We start from the raw sequence: 20,685 nt of genomic DNA, 5'->3' as shown, positions 1-20,685 counted from the left end.
TGAAGTTAAGGAAGAATAAATCTGTAGATTAAAAGGAGAAATAACATACTTGGAAAAATTAATCCAAGACTGTCAACACTGCAACAATTTATGTTAAGGTTTTGAGCTTAGTTAAGTTTTTGAGATGGAGAATAATTCAGAAATCCAAGTAGAAATGTAAGAATGAGTACTATTATGAATAGACTCAGTGGTATGTACCTAGTTGCAATGTTAGTTTGTGATTAGAAGGTTTAAATGAACCTTCATTTAAATGTGATTAGAAGGTTAAATAAACCTTATGAAAAACAGAAAACAAGAAACCACCTTTACCTTTGCTTTTCTCTTTTATTATTAGGGAGGTGTTCCTGTGGGCTTAGCATCTAAACCTTTTCAGATTCTTTATGGACACACCGATGAGGTATTGAGTGTCGGCATCAGCACTGAGCTAGACATGGCAGTGTCGGGATCAAGGGTAAGATTTCACCTTTAAGAAATACTAATTAATTTATCTACAAATTTATTACCAACATTTATAACTAAAATGTTTTTCAGAGGAATTGATAAAAGTATAGAAATGTTATACCATATTTGTATAGGACTTTGCAAAAGTAGAATAGACCTTGCAAAATAAAAAACTGAATGCCATTTTGGGATTTTATTCATTTTATTATTTAAGGGAAGAGGGCATTCTAGGAAATAAAATACTATTTGAAATTTCAAAGTTGGAATTTTTCCTAAGGTGCATATATCCTTGATGGAATAATCATGTTCTTGGTTCCTTTCCGACATTTCTTTATCTGGCCCACTCTACTTTTATTCCTTTTTGCTGTTGTTTTTCTTTGTCTTTTTCATTTTCTGATATATCCTGTGTGTAGGATGGAACGGTGATTATACATACCATTCAGAAAGGTCAGTACATGAGGACTTTACGACCACCTTGTGAGAGTTCTCTGTTCCTGACCATTCCTAATTTGGCTATATCTTGGGAAGGACATATTGTTATCTACTCCAGCATTGAAGAAAAGACCACCCTCAAGGTATATGACCTTTCATGCAATAGAGGTAGACTCCCAATAGTGTATCTTTCCCTCCCCACATTATAGAGGAGGTTTATTGAAGAAGGAAAAAACACCATATTTTAAAGAGGATGTTTTTCTTTCATCATTCAGTTGTTTGTTTCTTAACATTAGATGGACTTCTACCACAATCGTAGCCTCACATTAGTATTTTATTGTTGGGATTTTTATTGACTTGTATAATATATGATTTCAGAATAATTTCTGATTATGTAGGATTTTTTAAGATTAAGTGGAAATTGGAAATGATAGCCAACTGAAATTCCTTTTGCATAAGGCAGGATATAAATAAACAAGCCCTCAATTTTATATTTGTTTCCTTTCAGTGACATCACTATTTATTTAATTAATGTATGTGTATATGTGTGTGTGTATGTGTGTATGTGTGTGTGTGTGTGTGTGTGTGTGTGTGTATATATATATGTGTATATATATATATTTTTTTGAGACGGAATCTTGCTCTGTCACCCAGGCAGGAGTGCAGTGGCGCTATCTTGGCTCACTGCAAGCTCCGCCTCCCGGGTTCACGCCACTCTCCTGCCTCAGCCTCCCGAGTAGCTGGGACTACAGTACAGGGGCCCGCCACCACACCCGGCTAATTTTTTGTATTTATAGTAGAGACGGGGTTTCACCGTTGTTAGCCTGGATGGTCTCGATCTCCTGACCTTGTGATTCGCCCACCTCGGCCTCCCAAAGTGCTGGGATAACAGGCATGAGCCACCGCGCCCGGCCTTTTTTTTTTTTTTTTTTTTTTTTTGAGACAAGAGTCTCTCTCTGTTGCCCAGGCTGGAGTGCAGTGGCACAATCAGTGATACAATTATAGGTCACTTTGGCCTCAAAATCCTGGGCTTAACTGATCCTTCCGCCTCAGCCCCCTCAGTAGCTGGGACTACTGGCATGTGCTACCACACCTGGCTAGTTTTTTTTAATTTTTGGTAGAGGCAAGGTCTCCCTATGTTGCCTAGGCTGGTCTCAAACCCCTGGGCTCAAGCGATCCTCCTGCTTTCGACTCCCAAAGCACTGGGATTACAGACATGAGCCATCATGCCCAGCCTAAGCTTTTTCAATATTAAGAATTTTTGGGGGCCGGGAGTGGTGGCTCACACCTATAATCCCAGCACTTTGGGAGGCTGAGGCAGGTGGATCATCTGAGGTCAGGAGTTCCAGACCAGCCTGGCCAACATGGTGAAACCCCATCTCTTCTAAAAATACAAAAATTGGCTGGGCATGGTGGCGCATGCCTGTAGTCCCAGTAACTAGGGAGGCTGAGACAGGAGAATTGCTTGAACCCGGGAGGCCGATGTTGCAGTGAGCCGAGTTTATACCAGTGCACTCCAGCCTGGGCAACAGAGGGAGACTCCACCTCAAAAAAAAAAAAAAAAAAAAAAAAAAAGGCCAAGCATGGTGGCTCATACCTGTAATCCCAGCACTTTGGGAGTCCGAGGCGGGCAGATCACGAGGTCAGGAGATCGAGACCATCCTGGCTAAACAGTGAAACCCCATCTCTACTAAAAATACAAAAAACAAAATGAGTCGGGCATGGTGGTGGGCACCTGTAGTCCCAGCTACTCAGGAGGCTGAGTTAGGAGAATGGTGTGAACCTGGGAGGCAGAGCTTGCAGTGAGCCAAGATTGCGCCACTGCACTCTAGCCTGGTCGACAGAGCGAGACTCCATCTCAAAAGAAAAGGAATTCTTTTCTTTTGTTTTAAGAATGTAGGGTGTTGGGGAGGGCTGAATGAGATTTTAATTCTTTGGAGAGAGTGAGATTTCTCGTTTAATATTTACTTGGCAATCTGATTTGAAATCACTTTAATAATATTGTCTACACACTTGGTCTTTAAATATAGCCATATTTTTATCCCAGAATTTTAAACCAAATAATTATTCTGTTATAGTCAGAGTTTTAACTGGTAATATAAAAACTCAGTTTTTATTTGAAATTGTTAACTTTTCCTTAATTCTTTGCAGGATAAGAATGCATTACATCTGTTTTCTATAAATGGCAAGTATCTAGGGTCTCAAATCCTGAAGGAACAAGTATCAGATATATGTGTAATTGGAGAACACATTGTCACAGGCAGCTTACAAGGATTCCTGTCTATAAGAGATCTCCACAGGTAAGTAATAAAAACCAATGAAGTATCACTTAAGAAAAGGTGGCAGTACTTCTAGTCTAGAGTGAAAATCAGGATCTAAGATTTTTAATCTTTTGGTTTATCATTTATTACAAAAATTTGTCTTTTAGCAAGTATAAAAAATTGGAGAAGCTAAAGTATTCCTGGACTCATAAATGAAGTATATATATACATTTTTTATTATATAGAAAATTTTACATTATATATATTTTACCACAATTAAAAAATTTTTTAGGCTGGGCACAGTGGCTCCTGCCTGTAATCCCAGCACTTTGGGAGGTCAAAGAGGGAGGAATGCTTGAGCCCAGGAGTTTAAGACCAACCTGGGCACATAGCAAGACCTCATCTCTACTAAAAATAAAAGCTTTAAAAATTAGCTGAACATGGTGGCATGTGCCTGTGTTCCCAGCTACTTGGGAGGCTGAGGTGGGAGGATTGCTTGAGCCCAGGTCACAGCTGCAGTAAGCTGTGATCATAGCACTGCACTCCAGCCTGGACAACAGAGCAAGACCCTGTCTCAAAAGAAATGTTTTAAATATGTAGAGCTAGAAAAAAATGTTCATAGTACCAAGTCTGAATTATGGATTTGGAAATTTGTCCAAATGATGGTTTGAATTTTTATAAAGTTTTTTAATTGTAGTAAACTAAACTAGAGTATATTTAACATATTTATGCATGTGTGTGTATAAAATTGGTAGGGGGATCTATTGTCATTCGATCTAGTGAAGGAGAGAGATATTGGAGTAGTGGATATGTGTTTTTGTTTTGTTTTGTTTTGTTTTTTGAGACTGAGTCTTGCTCTGTCACCTAGGCTGGAGTGCAGTGGCATGATATTGGCTCACTGCAACCTCTGCCTCAGGTTCAAGTGATTCTCCTGCCTCAGCCTCCACGTTAGCTGGGAATATAGGTGCATACCACCATGCCCAGCTAATTTTTGTATTTTTAGTAGAGACAGGGTTCCACCATGTTGGCCAGGCTGGTCTCAAACTCCTGACCTCAAGTGATCCAACCACCTCAGCCTTCCCAAAGTGCTGGGATTACAGGCGTGGGCCACTGCACCTGGCCCAAGATTTCTGGGCTTCTTATCCACCTCTCACTTATGAATCAACAGGGCAATAAGCATGAGAGTGCCTAGGTGCTGTGATGCTTACTCATAATAATGGTTTTTAAGGGGTTTAAGACCAATTGGAGGCTGGGTGTGGTGGCTCACGCTTATAATCGCAGCACTTTGGGAGGCTGAGGTGGGTGGATCATTTGAGGTCAGGAGTTCAAGACCAGCCTGGCCAACATAGTGAAACCCCATCTCTACTAAAAGTACAAAAATTAGCAGGATGTAGTGGCAGGCACCTGTAGTCCCAGATACTCAGGAGCCTGAGGCAGGAGAATCACTTGAACTCAGGAGGCGGAGGTTGCAGTGACCGAGATCGCACCACTGCACTCCAGCCTGGGTGACACAGCAAGACTCCGTCTCAAAAAAAAAAGACTAGTTGGGGAAATATCAATATTTGTGTACTGTTATGAACAGTTTAAGAGCTAAATTATATGGTCCCAGTTACAGGTACAAGAAGTTTTAAAGACATTAAGGATTAGCATGGATCTGAGTAGTCAGAGGAGTCTTGATGAAGGATTAGTAGGAATTAAATGGACATGAAAAGACAGGGAGGGCCTTCTTTTGGAGATGGAGGTAGTCAATATGTGAGGAAATAAAGCACAAAGACATAGGAACAGCAATGAACTTGGTGTGTACTGTGCTGCATTTCAGGGATAAGATCAGAGCAAGACTAGAACAAATGCCCACTGAGAGTCTGAGGCTCAGAGAACAGTGACTGGTACAGGAACTTTATTTCTATCTGTTTTAGGAATAACACTAAGGATAAGAATCTAGTTAGTGGCCGGGCGCGGTGGCTCAAGCCTGTAATCCCAGCACTTTGGGAGGCCGAGACGGGCGGATCACGAGGTCAGGAGATCGAGACCATCCTGGCTAACACGGTGAAACCCCGTCTCTACTAAAAAAAATACAAAAAACTAGCCGGGCGAGGTGGTGGGCGCCTGTAGTCCCAGCTACTCGGGAGGCTGAGGCAGGAGAATGGCGTGAACCCAGGAGGCGGAGCTTGCAGTGAGCTGAGATCCGGCCACTGCACTCCAGCCTGGGCGACAGAGCGAGACTCCGTCTCAAAAAAAAAAAAAAACAAACAAAAACAAACAAACAAACAAAAAAAAAACAAAAGAATCTAGTTAGTATCCATATAAAATCCTATCTAACTGTTGTGTTCCTTACTTTGTCTCTCACCTTCCCTCTAATCTCTCTAAAGGGAACGTAAAGACTACCTTAGATAAATGACGAATGTAATAATAAGATGTAAAAACTGAAGTAATAATAGAATGGGTTGGAAAATTGAAAAAAGAGTAAGATTCTCTAGAAAGTCAAGAAAATGTTTATATTTTAGGTTCATGTTTGCTTTATTGATATTTTGTTTGATTATATATGTTTAGAAGAAAAATAGATGTCAAAAATAGAGAAAAGATCTGTTTATCAAGTGTTTTTAAGTAATGCTATAAATACAGGCCCTTGTGTGAGTCACTTAGACTTTCTGGACACAAGTTCCCACATTGTAAAATTAGAATCCAGAACTAGATGAGCATTAATTTATTTTCCAGATATAAAATTCTGTGAATTCATTATAAATCCATGTAATTATGTCTGTATTTTTTATTTCTCTTCTAGTTTGAATCTCAGCATCAACCCATTAGCTATGCGACTGCCTATCCATTGTGTTTGTGTAACCAAAGAATGCAGCCATATTCTTGTAGGTTTAGAAGACGGCAAATTGATTGTAGTGGGTGTTGGCAAGCCTGCTGAGGTAAAACCTAGCATCAATAATTTCATTTCTCATGCTGTTGGGGATTACTTTGGTTCTCCTTCATTCCAGCTGATTGAGAAGTTACCATTAGGGATAAACAAATTAAAACCAAATTTGATTTTTCAAAAGGCAGTAAATAAAAAGAGGATAAAGTTATTATTCAAAAGTGATGTTTATATTATTATTGAAAGCCCATCTTTGGCAATTCTATCTACCACTCTATAGGAATAAGAAAATTCATTTCTTCCAAATCTAGATTCAAGACCACGACTTAGATTTTCAATACATAAGAGCCTTTACAAAAGAATGAAATATAGGCTCAAACAATAAAACTACTTTAATTTTAACAAATATTCATCATAACTATATGTCAGTTACTTTGTAAAAGCATCATTTTTTATTTGTAACTACAGATATCCCCATATAGTGTGCTTATTCTCAGTGAGTTTCCTATAGTTAAATTTACTTGCTAATGATTTATCAATTATTGAATATTCATGTATCATAAATCTAACTCTCGCTCTTAGGAAAACTGTAGTTATACTCTAGTAACTTACTGATTCTTCCAAATAATTCATGTTATTACATAGTTAAATTAAGCATTATAATTTTTTTTAAGTCACTGTTGGTATTTTCTGAGAAATCTAACAATATGGGATCTGTCGGGGTTATTTCAGGGGAAGAAATTACTGTCACACAGTCAGTGGCTATAATAACCTGAGCCGAGATCGCGCCACTGCACTCCAAAAATCGTAAAAAACTGTTTTATAAATATTTGAAATTTCTTTAGTCCGTATGCTTTTTTTTCAGCGTATTATTTTAACAAAAAAAGTGTCATTAAATTAATATTATTGTGGCTGGGCACGGTGGCTCACGCCTGTAATCCCTGTACTTTGGGGGGCCGAAGCAAGCGGATCATTTGAGGTCAGGAGTTCGAGACCACCCTGGCCAACGTGGTGAAACCCTGTCTCTATTAAAAATATAAAAATTAGACAGGTGTGGTGGCATACGCCAGTAATCCCAGCTACTCGGGAGGCTGAGGCAAGAGAATCACTTGAATCTGGGAATTGGAGGTTGCAGTGAGCTGGTATCATGCCACTGCACTCCAGCCTGGGTGACAGAGCAAGACTTTGTACTACAGTGTAGAATATGAACTAGATCCATATTTAGTTATGAAAAGATATTTCTATTTCAAGATCTATTTTTATCTAAAATATCAAAATCTTGATTAATACATATTTTTAACTGTGTACTAGTTTTTTGGTTTTTTTTTTTTTTTTTTTTTTTTTTTGAGACGGAGTCTTGCTCTGTCGAGTGCAGTGGCCAGATCTCGGCTCACTGCAAGCTCTGCCTCCCGGGTTCACGCCATTCTCCTGCCTCAGCCTCCCGAGTAGCTGGGACTACAGGCGCCCGCCACCTCGCCCGGCTAGTTTTTTGTATTTTTTTTTTTTTTTAGTAGAGACGGGGTTTCACCGTGTTAGCCAGGATGGTCTCGATCTCCTGACCTCGTGATCCACCCGTCTCAGCCTCCCAAAGTGCTGGGATTACAGGCTTGAGCCACCGCGCCCGGCCCTGTGTACCAGTTTTATATATTATTCTATTAGAGTGAAAATCATATGTAAAAATCAGGTAAGGTAGTAGTGCTTCAGAAAATACATCTGTAAATGTAACTGCAAAGCAAGCATGCCAAAGCCACTAGTACTTTGTATAAAGCTTCTCTTTTATCACTCCAATAAATATATCCTAGAAAAGCAACCATTAGGCCGGGCGCAGTGGCTCACACCTGTAATCCCAGCACTTTGGAAGGCCAAGGTGGGGGGATCATGAGGTCAAGACATCCAGACCATCTCAGCCAACATGGTGTAAACCTCATCTCTACTAAAAATACAAAAATTAGCTGGGTGTGGGCCAGGCGCAGTGGCTCACTCCCATAGTCCCAGCACTTTGGGAGGCTGAGGTGGGCAAATCACGAGGTCAAGAGATCAAGACCATCCTTGCCAACATGGTGAAACCCTGTCTCTACTAAAAATACAAAAAAAAAATTAGCTGGGCATGGTGGCGCGTGCCTGTAGTCCCAGCTACTCCGGAGGCAGAGGCTGAGGCAGGAGAATTGCTTGAACCAGGAAGGCAGAGGTTGCAGTCTGGTGACAGAGCAAGACTCCGTCTCAAAAAACAACAGCAACAACAACAAATTAGCTGGGTGTGGTGGTGCACGCCTGTAGTCCCAGATACTCGGGAGGCTGAGGCAGGAGAATTGCTTGAACCCAGGAGGTGCAGGTTGCAGTGAACCGAGATTGTGCCACTGCACCTCCAGCCTGGCAACAGAGTGAGACTCTATCTCAAAAAAAAAGAAAAGTGACCATTAAAAAAGGTGGCAGGCCGGGCATGGTGACTCACGCCTGTAATCTCAGCACTTTGGGAGGCTGAGGTGGGTGGAGCACTTGAGGCCAGGAGTTTGAGACCAGCCTGGGCAACATGTTGAAACCCTATCTCTACTAAAAATACAAAAATTAGCTGAGCATGATGGTATGCTCCTGTAGTCTCAGCTGCTCAGGAGGCTAAGGTGGGAGGACTGCCTGAGCCCAGGAGGCAGAGGTTGCAGTGAGCCAAGATTGCACCACTGCACTCCAGTGTGGGCAACAGAGTGAAACCCTGTCTCTAAAAAAAAGTGGAATCACCATTAAAAAGTAGATTGCACTTGAGAAAGTAATTACAACAAACCGTAGGGGTTTTTTGCCCCACCTGGATGTATAAACACTTTTAAAGGACATTTATTTATTCATTGATTTAATTAATATTTGGTTAATATTTATTACACACTGGGAAGGATGGTAGGTGATGCAAATTTAATGGTGAATGAAATGCAATTCCTGCCTTCAAATGGCTTATGCTCTCCTTGTTTTCTACATTACTTTTTATCATTCTCTTGTTAAATATTATTTTTTGAAAGTCTTAAAATATTTTAAAATTTCATCAAAACTTTATTTTACTTTCTTCTTATACTTATGATTGGCATTAACAGTACTGCAAATTCAAGAAAAGAAAATCTCCAAACCTGTATGTCTTGTTAGCAAAATTAAGAATAATTTCGAGCCAGGTGTGGTGGCTCACACCTGTAAACCCAGCACTTTGGGAGACTGAGGTGGGAGGATTGCTTGAGCCCAGGACTTCACCAGCCTGGGCAATATAGTGAGATCTCATCTCTACAAACAAATAAAAAATTAATTAAAAATTTTAAAAAATAGTTTTGAGAAGCTGATTTTGATGAAGTAATACATTTTTTTGATAATTTATAAAATAAAGGAATCTGGTAATTTTGACATAACTGGGCCATCAATTGTTTGAAATGTACACATTGACATTAGACCAAAGACAAAATAAGCATAAAAGTCTTACATTATTATTATTGTTATTATTATGTGTGTATGTATGTGTATGAGAGAGAGACAGAGTCTCCCTGTGATGCCCAGGCTAGAATGCAGTGGCATGATCTCGGCTCACTGCAACCTCTGCCTCTCAGGTTCAAGCAATTCTCATGCCTCAGCCTCCGAAGTGGCTGGGATTACAGGCGTGTGCCACCATGCACCATACTGGGCTAATTTTTATATTTTCAGTAGAGACGGGAGGTTGCCATTTTGGCCAGGCTGGTCTCAAACTCCTGGCCTCAAGTGATCTGCCTGCCTCTGCCTACCAAAGTGCTGGGATTACAGGCATGAGTCACCACACCTGGCCGTCTTTCTCTATTGTTAATAACCTTTAAAGTGTTAATAATTCTGCTAACAATTTGTTTCTTTTCACTCTGCAAAATCAGTGTCTTATATATCATTTTTATTTTTTTTCTTAATATTTATTCTTCATTTCTTTGGATTATTTTACACAGATGCGTTCAGGTCAGCTTTCTCGAAAATTGTGGGGATCGAGCAAGCGGCTCAGCCAGATTTCAGCTGGAGAAACTGAATATAATACTCAAGATTCCAAGTGACTGTTACTTCATTTTTCTGTTATGATTACTGAAACCTTATTTATTCCTTTGTTGCTTTAACCACATCTCTCAACTCTCTGCAATGTTGCAAGGCTTTTATCCCTGAAAATCATTTACAGATAACCACAATTTGCTGTGGTATATAAACTAATTCTTGGTCTATACTAAGATGTATTTGAGAAAATACATTTGATTTGATTTAGTGGCCTATTCCTAAAGGTCATTGTATCCATTTTTAAAACAAACCTAAAATGAGAAAATTAGGTTTAAATTGCTTGTTATTCCAAATGATAAAATTTAAGATTTTTCTAATAAAAGAGTACAGATAATGGGACAGTTGAGAGAGATGGCTTTAAATACATTCTTAAGTAATCATTTTTCTATTTACTGACCACTGTAATGAAAACATACCAATTTATTTATGGAACTCCTGATTGGGGATAATATTTTAAAGGTATCTGTTGCACACTTGGATTTTCAAAACTCAGTAAAAGTTACAGGTTTGCATGGTGAGAATAAAATAAGAATATTGAAACTGGCACATTAGCTAATTCTACTACTACTAGCATGTTACTAATGAGAAGTTACTGAATTCTATTATTGTCCTTAAATAATAAAAATTGAGTAGAAAAAAGTGGAACTAGAGATACATTTTACAGATGTATTTCCTTAATGATATAATTAAGCAAAAGTGCTAATTGTGATTTTGACAGTTGGGTCTTTTAAGTAGCATTTGCAACACAATTTACATTTGCAAAGTTCAAAATTTCTTGACTCTTTCTTCACCAAGCAAATAATACCCAAATATGTTGAATTTTCACTTAGGATATCTGTGTGATTGATGAATGAATTGAAAAGATATACATAACTTAAAATAATCTTTTATATATAGTAATTTATAATTTTCTATTTCATGTTTTAGGATTATAGCTAATTTTATTATGTAATGTTAAATGTTAAGTTGTGCTTGATTATTAAGATCTTAAAGTAAAAGTCTGATTAATTTGGAGTTCAAAGACATTGTTAAACTTAGATTTTTTGTAAGGTTATCTTTTGAGTTGGGTCAGAGAGCTTTTACAACTACCAGTGTTAATAATCTGAGATTTCATGTGTTTGGGAGAACTTGTGAATCCCTCTGAAACTGTGCAGAGATTTTGTATGTTAAATGCATTTTCAGGAAGGGTTACATGGCTTTCTTTAAAGGGATCTGTGACCAGTAATAATATTAGTTTTTGTTCCACAAATCATAGATGTCCTTATATCCAACTGTCTTCTCAGTTGAATTTTAAGAGAAATTTTTCCTTTGCAATTTCGCTTTCCTGTTGACCACAGTATCCAGTGCCCTTTTCTTTATAATCTTTTGAGTGAGTAAAAAAAAATTTAAGAAATAAAGGATTCTGTTTAGGGAAACTTTTGAATAGATTCGATTTGATGTGAGTCAGGGCTAATAAAAAGCTATAGAAGAATTTTCTTTCCAATAAGTAAAAATCCTCTGTTTTATTAAGGAAAAAATACCTATGTTTTAGGTAAATAACTCTGAAATAAACTGGTACAACAATTTTAAAATAGAACATATGTTAATGTCAAGGTATCTTAAGACTTCAGGAATTTGTATTGAAAAAAGTCTCAAAATAAGTTCAATAGCAATAATTATGATGCATAAATGAGACTGGCTTCTATTCATTTGTTTTATTTTTGGGGGGTGGGGGATGGGAGGTTTCAATCCAGTGCTTCACCCATGGTACCACCATGGCTATCTTTTTTTTAATCTTACAGTTTTTTAGGACATTTCAAGTCGGCAGAACTAACATGATTGATTTTTAGTTTTTAAAATACTGATTTTTTAAGAAACTTTTTCTAAATCAAAACCTACTAAGTTTTATTTTGTTATTCATCCAGAGATTTTGATGTAAAAATGCCTTCTTTATTTTTAAGGTTACTTAATACTGAATTTGAAAATTATTTTGGATGCTTATGAGTTTTCTAAAACTTAGATAATTAGAAAAAATGCCTACATTTATGATGTTTTACAATGCTGCTTTTTAGATGGAAGAAATAAGCAGTTTTTACTTTATAGTACAAATAAGTTTTGTTCACCATAAAATAGATATCCTACCTGGACTAATACTAGATGTACAAGGTAGTGGAATTATTTTTTATATTGTTTTTTCCAAAAAGTAAAAACCAGAAATGTGGGCCAGGTGTGGTGGCTCATGCCTGTAATCCCAGCACTTTGGGAGGCTGAGTCAGGTGACTCACAAGGCCAGGAGTTCAAGACCAGCCTGGCCAACACAGTGAAACCCCGTCTCTACTAAAAATATAAAAATTAGCCGAGCATGGTGGCACGTGCCTGTAGTCCCAGCTACTCGAGAGGCTGAGCAGCGCAGGAGAATCACTTGAACCCAGGAGGTGGAAGTGGCAGTGACCCGAGATTGCACCACTGCACTCCAGCTTGGGCAGCAGAGTAAGACTTTGTCTCAAAGAAAAGGAAAAAAAAAAATGTGGAATTTAGAGAAAAATATTTGAGAATACTAGCAACAGTCTAGAGAATGGAACTTAAATTTTATCTATCAAAATAAGCAAACAACTATTAGCTGAATAATATATTACTCATTTAAAGAGTATAGCCTACTGAATTAAAACTTACTAGATAAAATAATTGGAAAGAAGTACTTTTGAGGATTCTGGTATATTTAGATGTTACCCATAGAAATTAGTTATATATTATATAATGGAAGAAATGAACAGTATCATTAGAATGAAATAACAGGTGGACATTTCAATTGGTGAATATAGTATCTCAAGTTGGCTCTTACAAAGTCATTATCTGGCCGGTTGTGTGGCTCATGCCTATAATCCCAGCACTTTGGGAGGCCGAGGTGGGAGGATCACAAGGTCAGGAGGTCAAGACCAGCCTGGCCAACCTGGTGAAACCCCATCTCTACTAAAAATACAAAAATTAGCTAGGCGTGGTGGCGGGCGCCTGTAGTCCCAGCTACTCGGGAGGCTGAGGCAGGAGAATTGCTTGAACCCGGGAGGCAGAGGTTGCAGTGAGCCAAGATCATGCCACTGCACTCCAGCCTGGGCAACAGGGCGAGACTCCATCTCAAAAAAAAAAAAAAAAGTCTGTTATCTTTGCAGAACTTTTTATATGCTTTTGTTTCTTGATACTGGTGATGACGAAAATAATAATCTCAGCAGCCTGGTGATAGGGAGAGATTTATACCAAGATAATTATTTTACTTTTGGAAAGTGAGATCAAGTATTAAAAAATGTAATAGCTGTGCACGCTTAGAGAATAAAGAAACTTTATAAAAAATTTTTTACAACTTTTCAATCAGTATTCTGGCATTACTCAGATAAAATTGAAAGAGAGAAGGAAAAAATAGATCAGGGCATACAAATCAGGAAAGTGTATAAACATAAAGATTGGCCAGTTGGTTTAGTCTTTCTTTTTAGCCTGTGAAGCTCATGTCTGTTATTAAGAAGTTAATAACAAAATTAAAATATGTTAACTTTTTTTGGGTCACAGTGCAGTGCATCCTTTTGTAGAAGAAAAAATACCAAGTGTTCATTCTGTCATTAGCAAGGAACACCAATAAGGTTTCCTTTTTTTTCTCTATTTAGGACATATTAAAATTATCCTTCAGAGTACTTGTATTGAAAATCAAGTTTATGCTTCTGAAAAGAGTAAGAGAAAAATTCTCTCAGAATTAGAATTCAGATTTGAAGGTTGAATCTTAACCTGAGACATTTTATATTTTGTGTGAAAAGGAGTGGTCAGAGGAAACTGTTAACTTGGATACCAGATTTTTATTTAATGATGATAGAGATATGACCTTTGCCTTTATGTATATTTTATATTGTTACTACTAAAGAGATCACTGAGGAAATCTTGTAATTGAACTTAAGGAAGTTAGCTCCTTTTATATATTTATAAAATGAGTAGCATTATCTTTACCACCTTTCCACTGAAAAGATGCAAGTCCTAGGACTATATTAAATATAAATATTTTAATCTTAAATAATATATGTAATATTATGGATGTCTGTTGGGAGCATGTGTGTGTAAAAATTGATCTTTTCAAATATATATATATTTAAGCCTGTCTTCTGGAAACAGGTTCTTGAACGTATCTTTAGGATACAGTTTTTGACTGGGATATAAGAAATGAAACATGTTTGTTTGTTTCCTTTTGTTTGTTTGCATCATCAGCCATACTCATGGCTTATCCTACGCATTGTTCCTCTCATCAGCTGAAACTGTTTCTCCCCAATAAGTGAGCAATCTTAAACATTTTCATCACTCTTAACAAAATCCATTCTCAATATTCTTTTTGCTGAATTCGTATATTGTATATACTCAACATATTATTTGTTTTAAACTTGACTCCATGCAGAGCATTGTTATGTAGAGTTTTCCTGTGTTTATCAGAGTCGTGTGGTATTTTTCTTGATGACATTAGGCAACAATATAGTGTTATCAGTCATCATTTTAATATGATTTAAAATGTGGACCACAGCCTGCCTTCTTTAATTTAAATCTAGGCCAAGCATGGTAGCTCACACCTAAATCCCAGCACTTTGGGAGGCTGAGGCAGGAGGATCACTTGAGCCTAGGAGCTCAAGACCAACCTGGGCAACATAGTGGGCCCCCACCTCTATAAGACATTAAAAAATTAGCCATGCGTGGTGGCAAGCACCTTTAGTCCTAACTACTCAGCCGCTTGAGCCTAGAGATCAAGGCTGAGTAAGCTGTGATTGCACCACTGCACTTCAGCCTAGGTGACAGAGTTAGACCCTGTCTCCAAAAAAAAAAATTTTTTTTTAATTTAAGTCCAGCATTTTCTAGGCCAGTGGTTCTTAGTGGATATTGCAGATCAGACTTCTCTATGGAGTTTATAAATATACAGATATCTAGGCACTGCTTTGGACTTCCTGAATCTCTTTACTTGATATTCTTGGTATTAAAAAATTATGTCTCAGGATTATTATGTTATATCTTAAAATTTTTTCCTGTATAGAAATTTGTCCATTTATCTTTGTAAACCAGATCCAATATTCAGACTTATTTGGAAATAAACTTAATCATTATCCTGAGAGACATTTTGTCTAAAATTTGCTTGGAATGGCTTTATTATCTTTGTTTTGCCTGCCACAAAAACAACCAAATTTCCTTTCAATTGAATTATTTTTATCATGAACTCTCTTTAGACTGTTCACATTTGAAAATTATAACTAATATTTGCCTCCAGAAAAGTACATCTGTGTTTAATATTAGTTCCTGGTGACTTTCAGTGAATGTTTTGCAAACTTGAATTAGGCAACATTTTGAAGAATAAAAAACATGACTAACATGCTAAATTTAAAACATAAAAGTAGGCCGGGCGCGGTGGCTCAAGCCTGTAATCCCAGCACTTTGGGAGGCCGAGGCGGGCGGATCACGAGGTCAGGAGATCGAGACCATCCTGGCTAACACAGTGAAACCCCGTCTCTACTAAAAATACAAAAACTTAGCCGGGCGAGGTGGCAGGCGCCTGTAGTCCCAGCTACTCGGGAGGCTGAGGCAGGAGAATGGCGTGAACCCGGGAGGCGGAGCTTGCAGTGAGCTGAGATCCGGCCACTGCACTCCAGCCTGGGTGACAGAGCGAGACTCCGTCTCAAAAAAAAAAAAAAAAAAAAAAAAAAAAAACACACATGAAAGTAGACCTCTTATAGCCTTGAAGCTTGTAATCAATAGAATTTCCCAAATTAAAAGCATTGGATAAATTATCTACGACTTCCAATGACTTTTGCAGGTACAGCCTCTGTATAGAAATAATCTTTAATTTTTTATAGGTATAACAGAGAATAAAGCATTAACAGATGTTTAATTCCAAATAGGAAATAATTCTGTTTTCTGTGTTAAGAAATGTAAGGCCATCCTAGATTATAGGAGTTACTTGATTTTCTTCTGTATAAAAACCTCATTTAAGGCCGGGCGCCACGGCTCATGCCTGTAATCCCAGCACTTTGGGAGGCCGAGGCAGGCGGATCACAAGGTCAGGAGGTCGAGATCATCCTGGCTAACACAGTGAAACCCCGTCTCTACTAAAAATACAAAAAGATTAGCCGGGCGTGGTGGCGGGCGCCTGTAGTCCCAGCTACTTGGGAGGCTGAGGCAGGAAAATGGCGTGAACCCGGGAGGTGGAGCTTGCAGTGAGCCGAGATGGCACCTGGGCAACAAAGCGAAACTCTGTCTCAATTAAAAAAAAAAAAAAAAAATTTAATAGTGTCTGTATTATCAGATTCTTATTTGATTATAGTAATTCATCAGACACATCTCCTTCCTTTGGTGGTTATCTCATTGACATTTGTCACACGTGAGTGATTTCTAAACACACTGCAGGATTTGGACCTGTAAAGCCAGTGGCTTTAGTGATAAGTAAAAGGACACATTCAACAATAACAATATTTATCTTTGTCTTAATGCCCATAATTTATGAACTGAAAATTCAGAAGGAAAAGAATAAATAGAAAGCTACTAATTCAGTATTTGTTTTTCATGGTACGGTTTTCATGTTTCCTTGGAAACATATTTTGCAAATATAACAATAATAGTAATAACACAATTTTGTTATTTAAAAAATTACTCATTCATTTTTCAAACTTGACTGTTAGTGGAGGGGTATATGTGTGTCTGTGTGTGTGTGTGTTTCCACCTATATAATGGCTGTCTCATTTAAATTAATTTATAATTATTTTTCAGTGTACAGAGTTATTAGCTGCTTGTAATGCTGTTACAATGTAACATTGTAATGTAAGATGAAAAATTAGGATTTAGGTAGGATTTTAAAAAATTTATCAATTAAAAACAAACTACTTTTTAAAAGAAATCTTACTCCAATTGGACCTTTAAAATTTTTATTTTGGTAATAATGTATTTCAACTTAAGATGTATTAAAACTAGCAATTATCTGGTAATCAATGTACTAGTCAACATTAAAATGCTATTTTGGATTGTCTTCTTTTGGTAACATTCTGACACTAAGCATATGTGCTTTACAATTTAGTGGGCTGAACCTACAAATTCATAAATGCTTCTCTTTATTTTGAAGGAAAAAGATACTTGTCTGTATTAGACATAATTGTTTTGCTCTTCAGAATGTTAAAGTTATATTAATCACTAAACACTTTAAGAAGTGGTTCTGGTAGGATGATATAAGTAGTCAGACTTAATTGAAAAACTGTCAGCCTCTTTTTTATATAGGGATTAAAGAGAATAACTTTATTTTTTCCTTTGGAAAGAATAATTCCTTCAGAATTTTGGAATTTCGATTTTCTTAGATGACTTTTTATCGATTTAATTATGATAGTGTCTATTTTTCTTCCAAAATTATGGCATGTTATAGTAGATCTTACTATTAAAGATCTTTTATATTTTGAACTGTTTTTTCCTATTCTGCTTTTTACTACTCTCAAAGACTGTGATTGATGCACAACATCACCAAACTTTTTTTGTGGCTAACTGCTTATTTTATAATTAGCTTTACATAAGAAAATGTCTTAGGAAACTATGTGGCTGGTTGGTTCCATTTAGAAACTCTTAACAGGTGTAGCTTTCATTCCACCAATTGTTTGCTTTTATAGACTTGGAGCAAAAAATTTAGCAAAAAGTAATCATATCTGGCTAGACAGCCATTTTCTCTCAGATTCATTGCTATAAAAATGAATCTACTGAGGCATAAAAATATGAAACATATTTAATTCATCTCTTTTGTCAGTTTTTCTAGGACTCCAATAGCATTTCAGTGTTATAGAGAGTGACAGTGACTTGAATGCATGTATACGCACGTAGCAATTCAGAGCGAAATAACTAAAAATTCAGAATGACTTTTTTTTAAAAGTACTTGGAAATTGTGCTGCTACTTAAATATTGAAGGAATTCAGAAAGTTGTGTATTTATCTTAAAATGTTCCTTCTCACTTATTCTACTGGAATTGACCATGAGAAAGAAAATATTATGCCTTATTTATATCTAATTATTGACTGTGCAAACTGTGACTCATGGATATTTGTATGCCCCCAAAAATGTTTTAAAGTTGAGCAATTTTTAATAAAGATGTATAAATAATTTTGATTATTATTCTCATTGTAGTTAAGTTACTGTTAGTTTGGTGCAATACATTCTTTCCTTCCTCATCCTTTTAAAATTAAATATATATGATGTATGTTTTGTTTTATTACATTAAGTGCTATTTTTTAAAAATTTGTTGTATGTATATGAGCTAATATTTGATTTGTTTCTGTATAGCATGATTAAAGATAATTGAAAATTTTGCACTTATTTTAGGCCCTTGGAAATTTGTATTCCGACACTTTTTAAGAATGTCCATTTATTTTGTACATAATAAATTAGCTTTGTATATGAAAATGGGTTTGAATCAAATAAAAAAAAGTGATGTTACTTTCTTCAGTTGATTTGTAATTCTCAATTCATAGAGTCTGATTAGAACTTATCCTTGGCTAAGTTATTTGGGTAGACAAAAGATTGAATGCAGTATTTGTTAATTAGAAAATTGATCACTGTTTCTCATATGAGCAGAATTTCTTCTGTAGTCCTATATGCACAAGTTAAATGTCAATTGACTATTTTTTGTCATATTAACAATGGGTATTTAGCCTTTCATTTTAGAGCTACCTTAAAAACACTGTTACAGGCTAGGCACAGTGGCTCATGCCTGTAATCATAGCACTTTGAGAGACCAAGGCTGGAGAATGGCATAAGCCCAGGAGTTCAAGGCCAGTCTGGGCAATATAAGGAGACCCTGTCTACAAAAAATTTAAAAATTAGCCAGGCATGGTGGTGTGCACCTGTAGTTCTAGCTTGAGCCCAGTAGGTGGAGGCTACACCGAGCCAAGATCACATCACTACACTCCAAACTGACTGACAGAGAAATACCCTGTCTCAAAACAAAAAAACATTGTTTTAGTTTTTCCCTTAGCAAATAATTATATGCCATAAATCTCCATTTGTAGTTAACCAAATAGTATATTAGGTTGAATTTTTTTAACTTACATTCTTTCATAATTATAATATTTAGGGCCAGTCGTGGTGGCTCATGCCTATAATCCTAGCATTTTGGGAGGCCAAGGCAGGAGGATCACTTGAGGCCAGGACTTTGAGGCTGCAGTGAACTATGATCACACCACTGTACTCCAGCATGGGCAACAGAACAAGACTCTGTCTCTAAAAATAAAATAAAATAAACCTTTTATCCAGTCAACTTTGACAATCTAAATGCTGACCTAATCCTTCTGGTATTGTCAAGATTAATAGAATCTAATCCATAATAAGACAGAAGCCAATCTCTGTTCCAGGTTCTTGTTTGTACTTTTGTCTCTAGATCCAGAATAACAAAAGAACAGGGATGAACATTAACCTTTACTAGCACCATCCATTCACTGTACTACACTTTATTGAAGACGCTTCATTAGAATTGGAAACTTCCTGCATGAATTCATCTGGTAAGATTTCTTAGTCACTGGACAAAGCCAAGTTAGTTACATGCTTCATTAAGACTGTCTTGCTTCACATGAAAAAATGCTCATCATCACTGGCCATCAGAGAAATGCAAATCAAAACCACAATGAGATACCATCTCACACCAGTTAGAATGGCGATCATTAAAAAGTCAGGAAACAACAGGTGCTGGAGAGGATGTGGAGAAATAGGAACACTTTTACACTGTTGGTGGGATTGTAAACTAGTTCAACCATTATGGAAAACAGTATGGCAATTCCTCAAAGATCTAGAACTAGATGTACCATATGACCCAGCCATCCCATTACTGGGTATATACCCAAAGGATTATAAATCATGCTGCTATAAAGACACATGCACACGTATGTTTATTGCGGCACTATTCACAATAGCAAAGACTTGGAATCAACCCAAATGTCCATCAGTGACAGACTGGATTAAGAAAATGTGGCACATATACACCATGGAATACTATGCAGCCATAAAAAAGGATGAGTTTGTGTCCTTTGTAGGGACATGGATGCAGCTGGAAACCATCATTCTTAGCAAACTATCACAAGAACAGAAAACCAAACACCGCATGTTCTCACTCATAGGTGGGAACTGAACAATGAGATCACTTGGACTCGGGAAGGGGAACATCACACCAGGGCCTATCATGGGGAGTGGGGAGGGGGGAGGGAGTCCACTGGGAGTTATACCTGATGTAAATGACGAGTTGATGGGTGCAGCACACCAACATGGCACAAGTATACATATGTAACAAACCTGCACGTTATGCACATGTACCCTAGAACTTAAAGTATAATAATAATAATAATAAATAAATAAAAGACTGTCTTGCTTTTGTGAAACAAGTTCATAACACTATTCCAAGCATCAAATAAATCTGTTTGTTTCACACAATGATACTGGAGCTTATATTTTCTCACCATATAAAACAGCTTGGGTTTGAACTGTACAGTTTTTTTTTCAACCAAACACACATCTAAAATACAGTATTTGGCCTGGGAAACATAAACCCTTTCTCTACAAAAAAAAAGTCAAAAATTAGCTAGGCACAGTGGTGCACAGCTGTAGTCCCAGCTACTTGAGAGGCTTAAGCCTGGGAAGTCCAGCTGTGTGATC

The 20,685-nt window shown here is 37.1% G+C and overlaps 2 protein-coding genes across 9 annotated transcripts in view; one reads left to right on the top strand and one right to left on the bottom strand.

Annotated features, from left to right (window-relative positions):
- Positions 1–11,605, top strand: part of NBEAL1 (neurobeachin like 1) — a 206,357-nt gene extending 194,752 nt beyond the window's left edge. For 5 of the 8 annotated variants that reach the window (XM_050750758.1, XM_050750759.1, XM_050750756.1 and 2 more), the window contains 4 exons: positions 335–451; positions 855–1,016; positions 3,025–3,173; positions 5,917–6,766. In XM_050750758.1, coding sequence (XP_050606715.1) covers positions 335–451; positions 855–1,016; positions 3,025–3,173; positions 5,917–6,277 — 789 coding nt within the window. In that variant the 3' untranslated portion in view covers positions 6,278–6,766. Of the gene's footprint in view, positions 1–334; positions 452–854; positions 1,017–3,024; positions 3,174–5,916; positions 6,767–9,932 lie in introns of those variants that run through there. The other 3 variants (XM_050750762.1, XM_050750761.1, XM_050750760.1) reach the window with 1 other exon arrangement.
- Positions 1–20,685, bottom strand: part of SUMO1 (small ubiquitin like modifier 1) — a 1,087,495-nt gene that overhangs the window by 1,048,579 nt on the left and 18,231 nt on the right. The window lies entirely within an intron of this gene.

This window comes from Macaca thibetana, chromosome 12, assembly GCF_024542745.1.
Source record: "Macaca thibetana thibetana isolate TM-01 chromosome 12, ASM2454274v1, whole genome shotgun sequence".
In the NCBI taxonomy this organism is placed as follows: domain Eukaryota; kingdom Metazoa; phylum Chordata; class Mammalia; order Primates; family Cercopithecidae; genus Macaca; species Macaca thibetana.
This window is presented reverse-complemented; position numbering and strand designations above follow the sequence as displayed.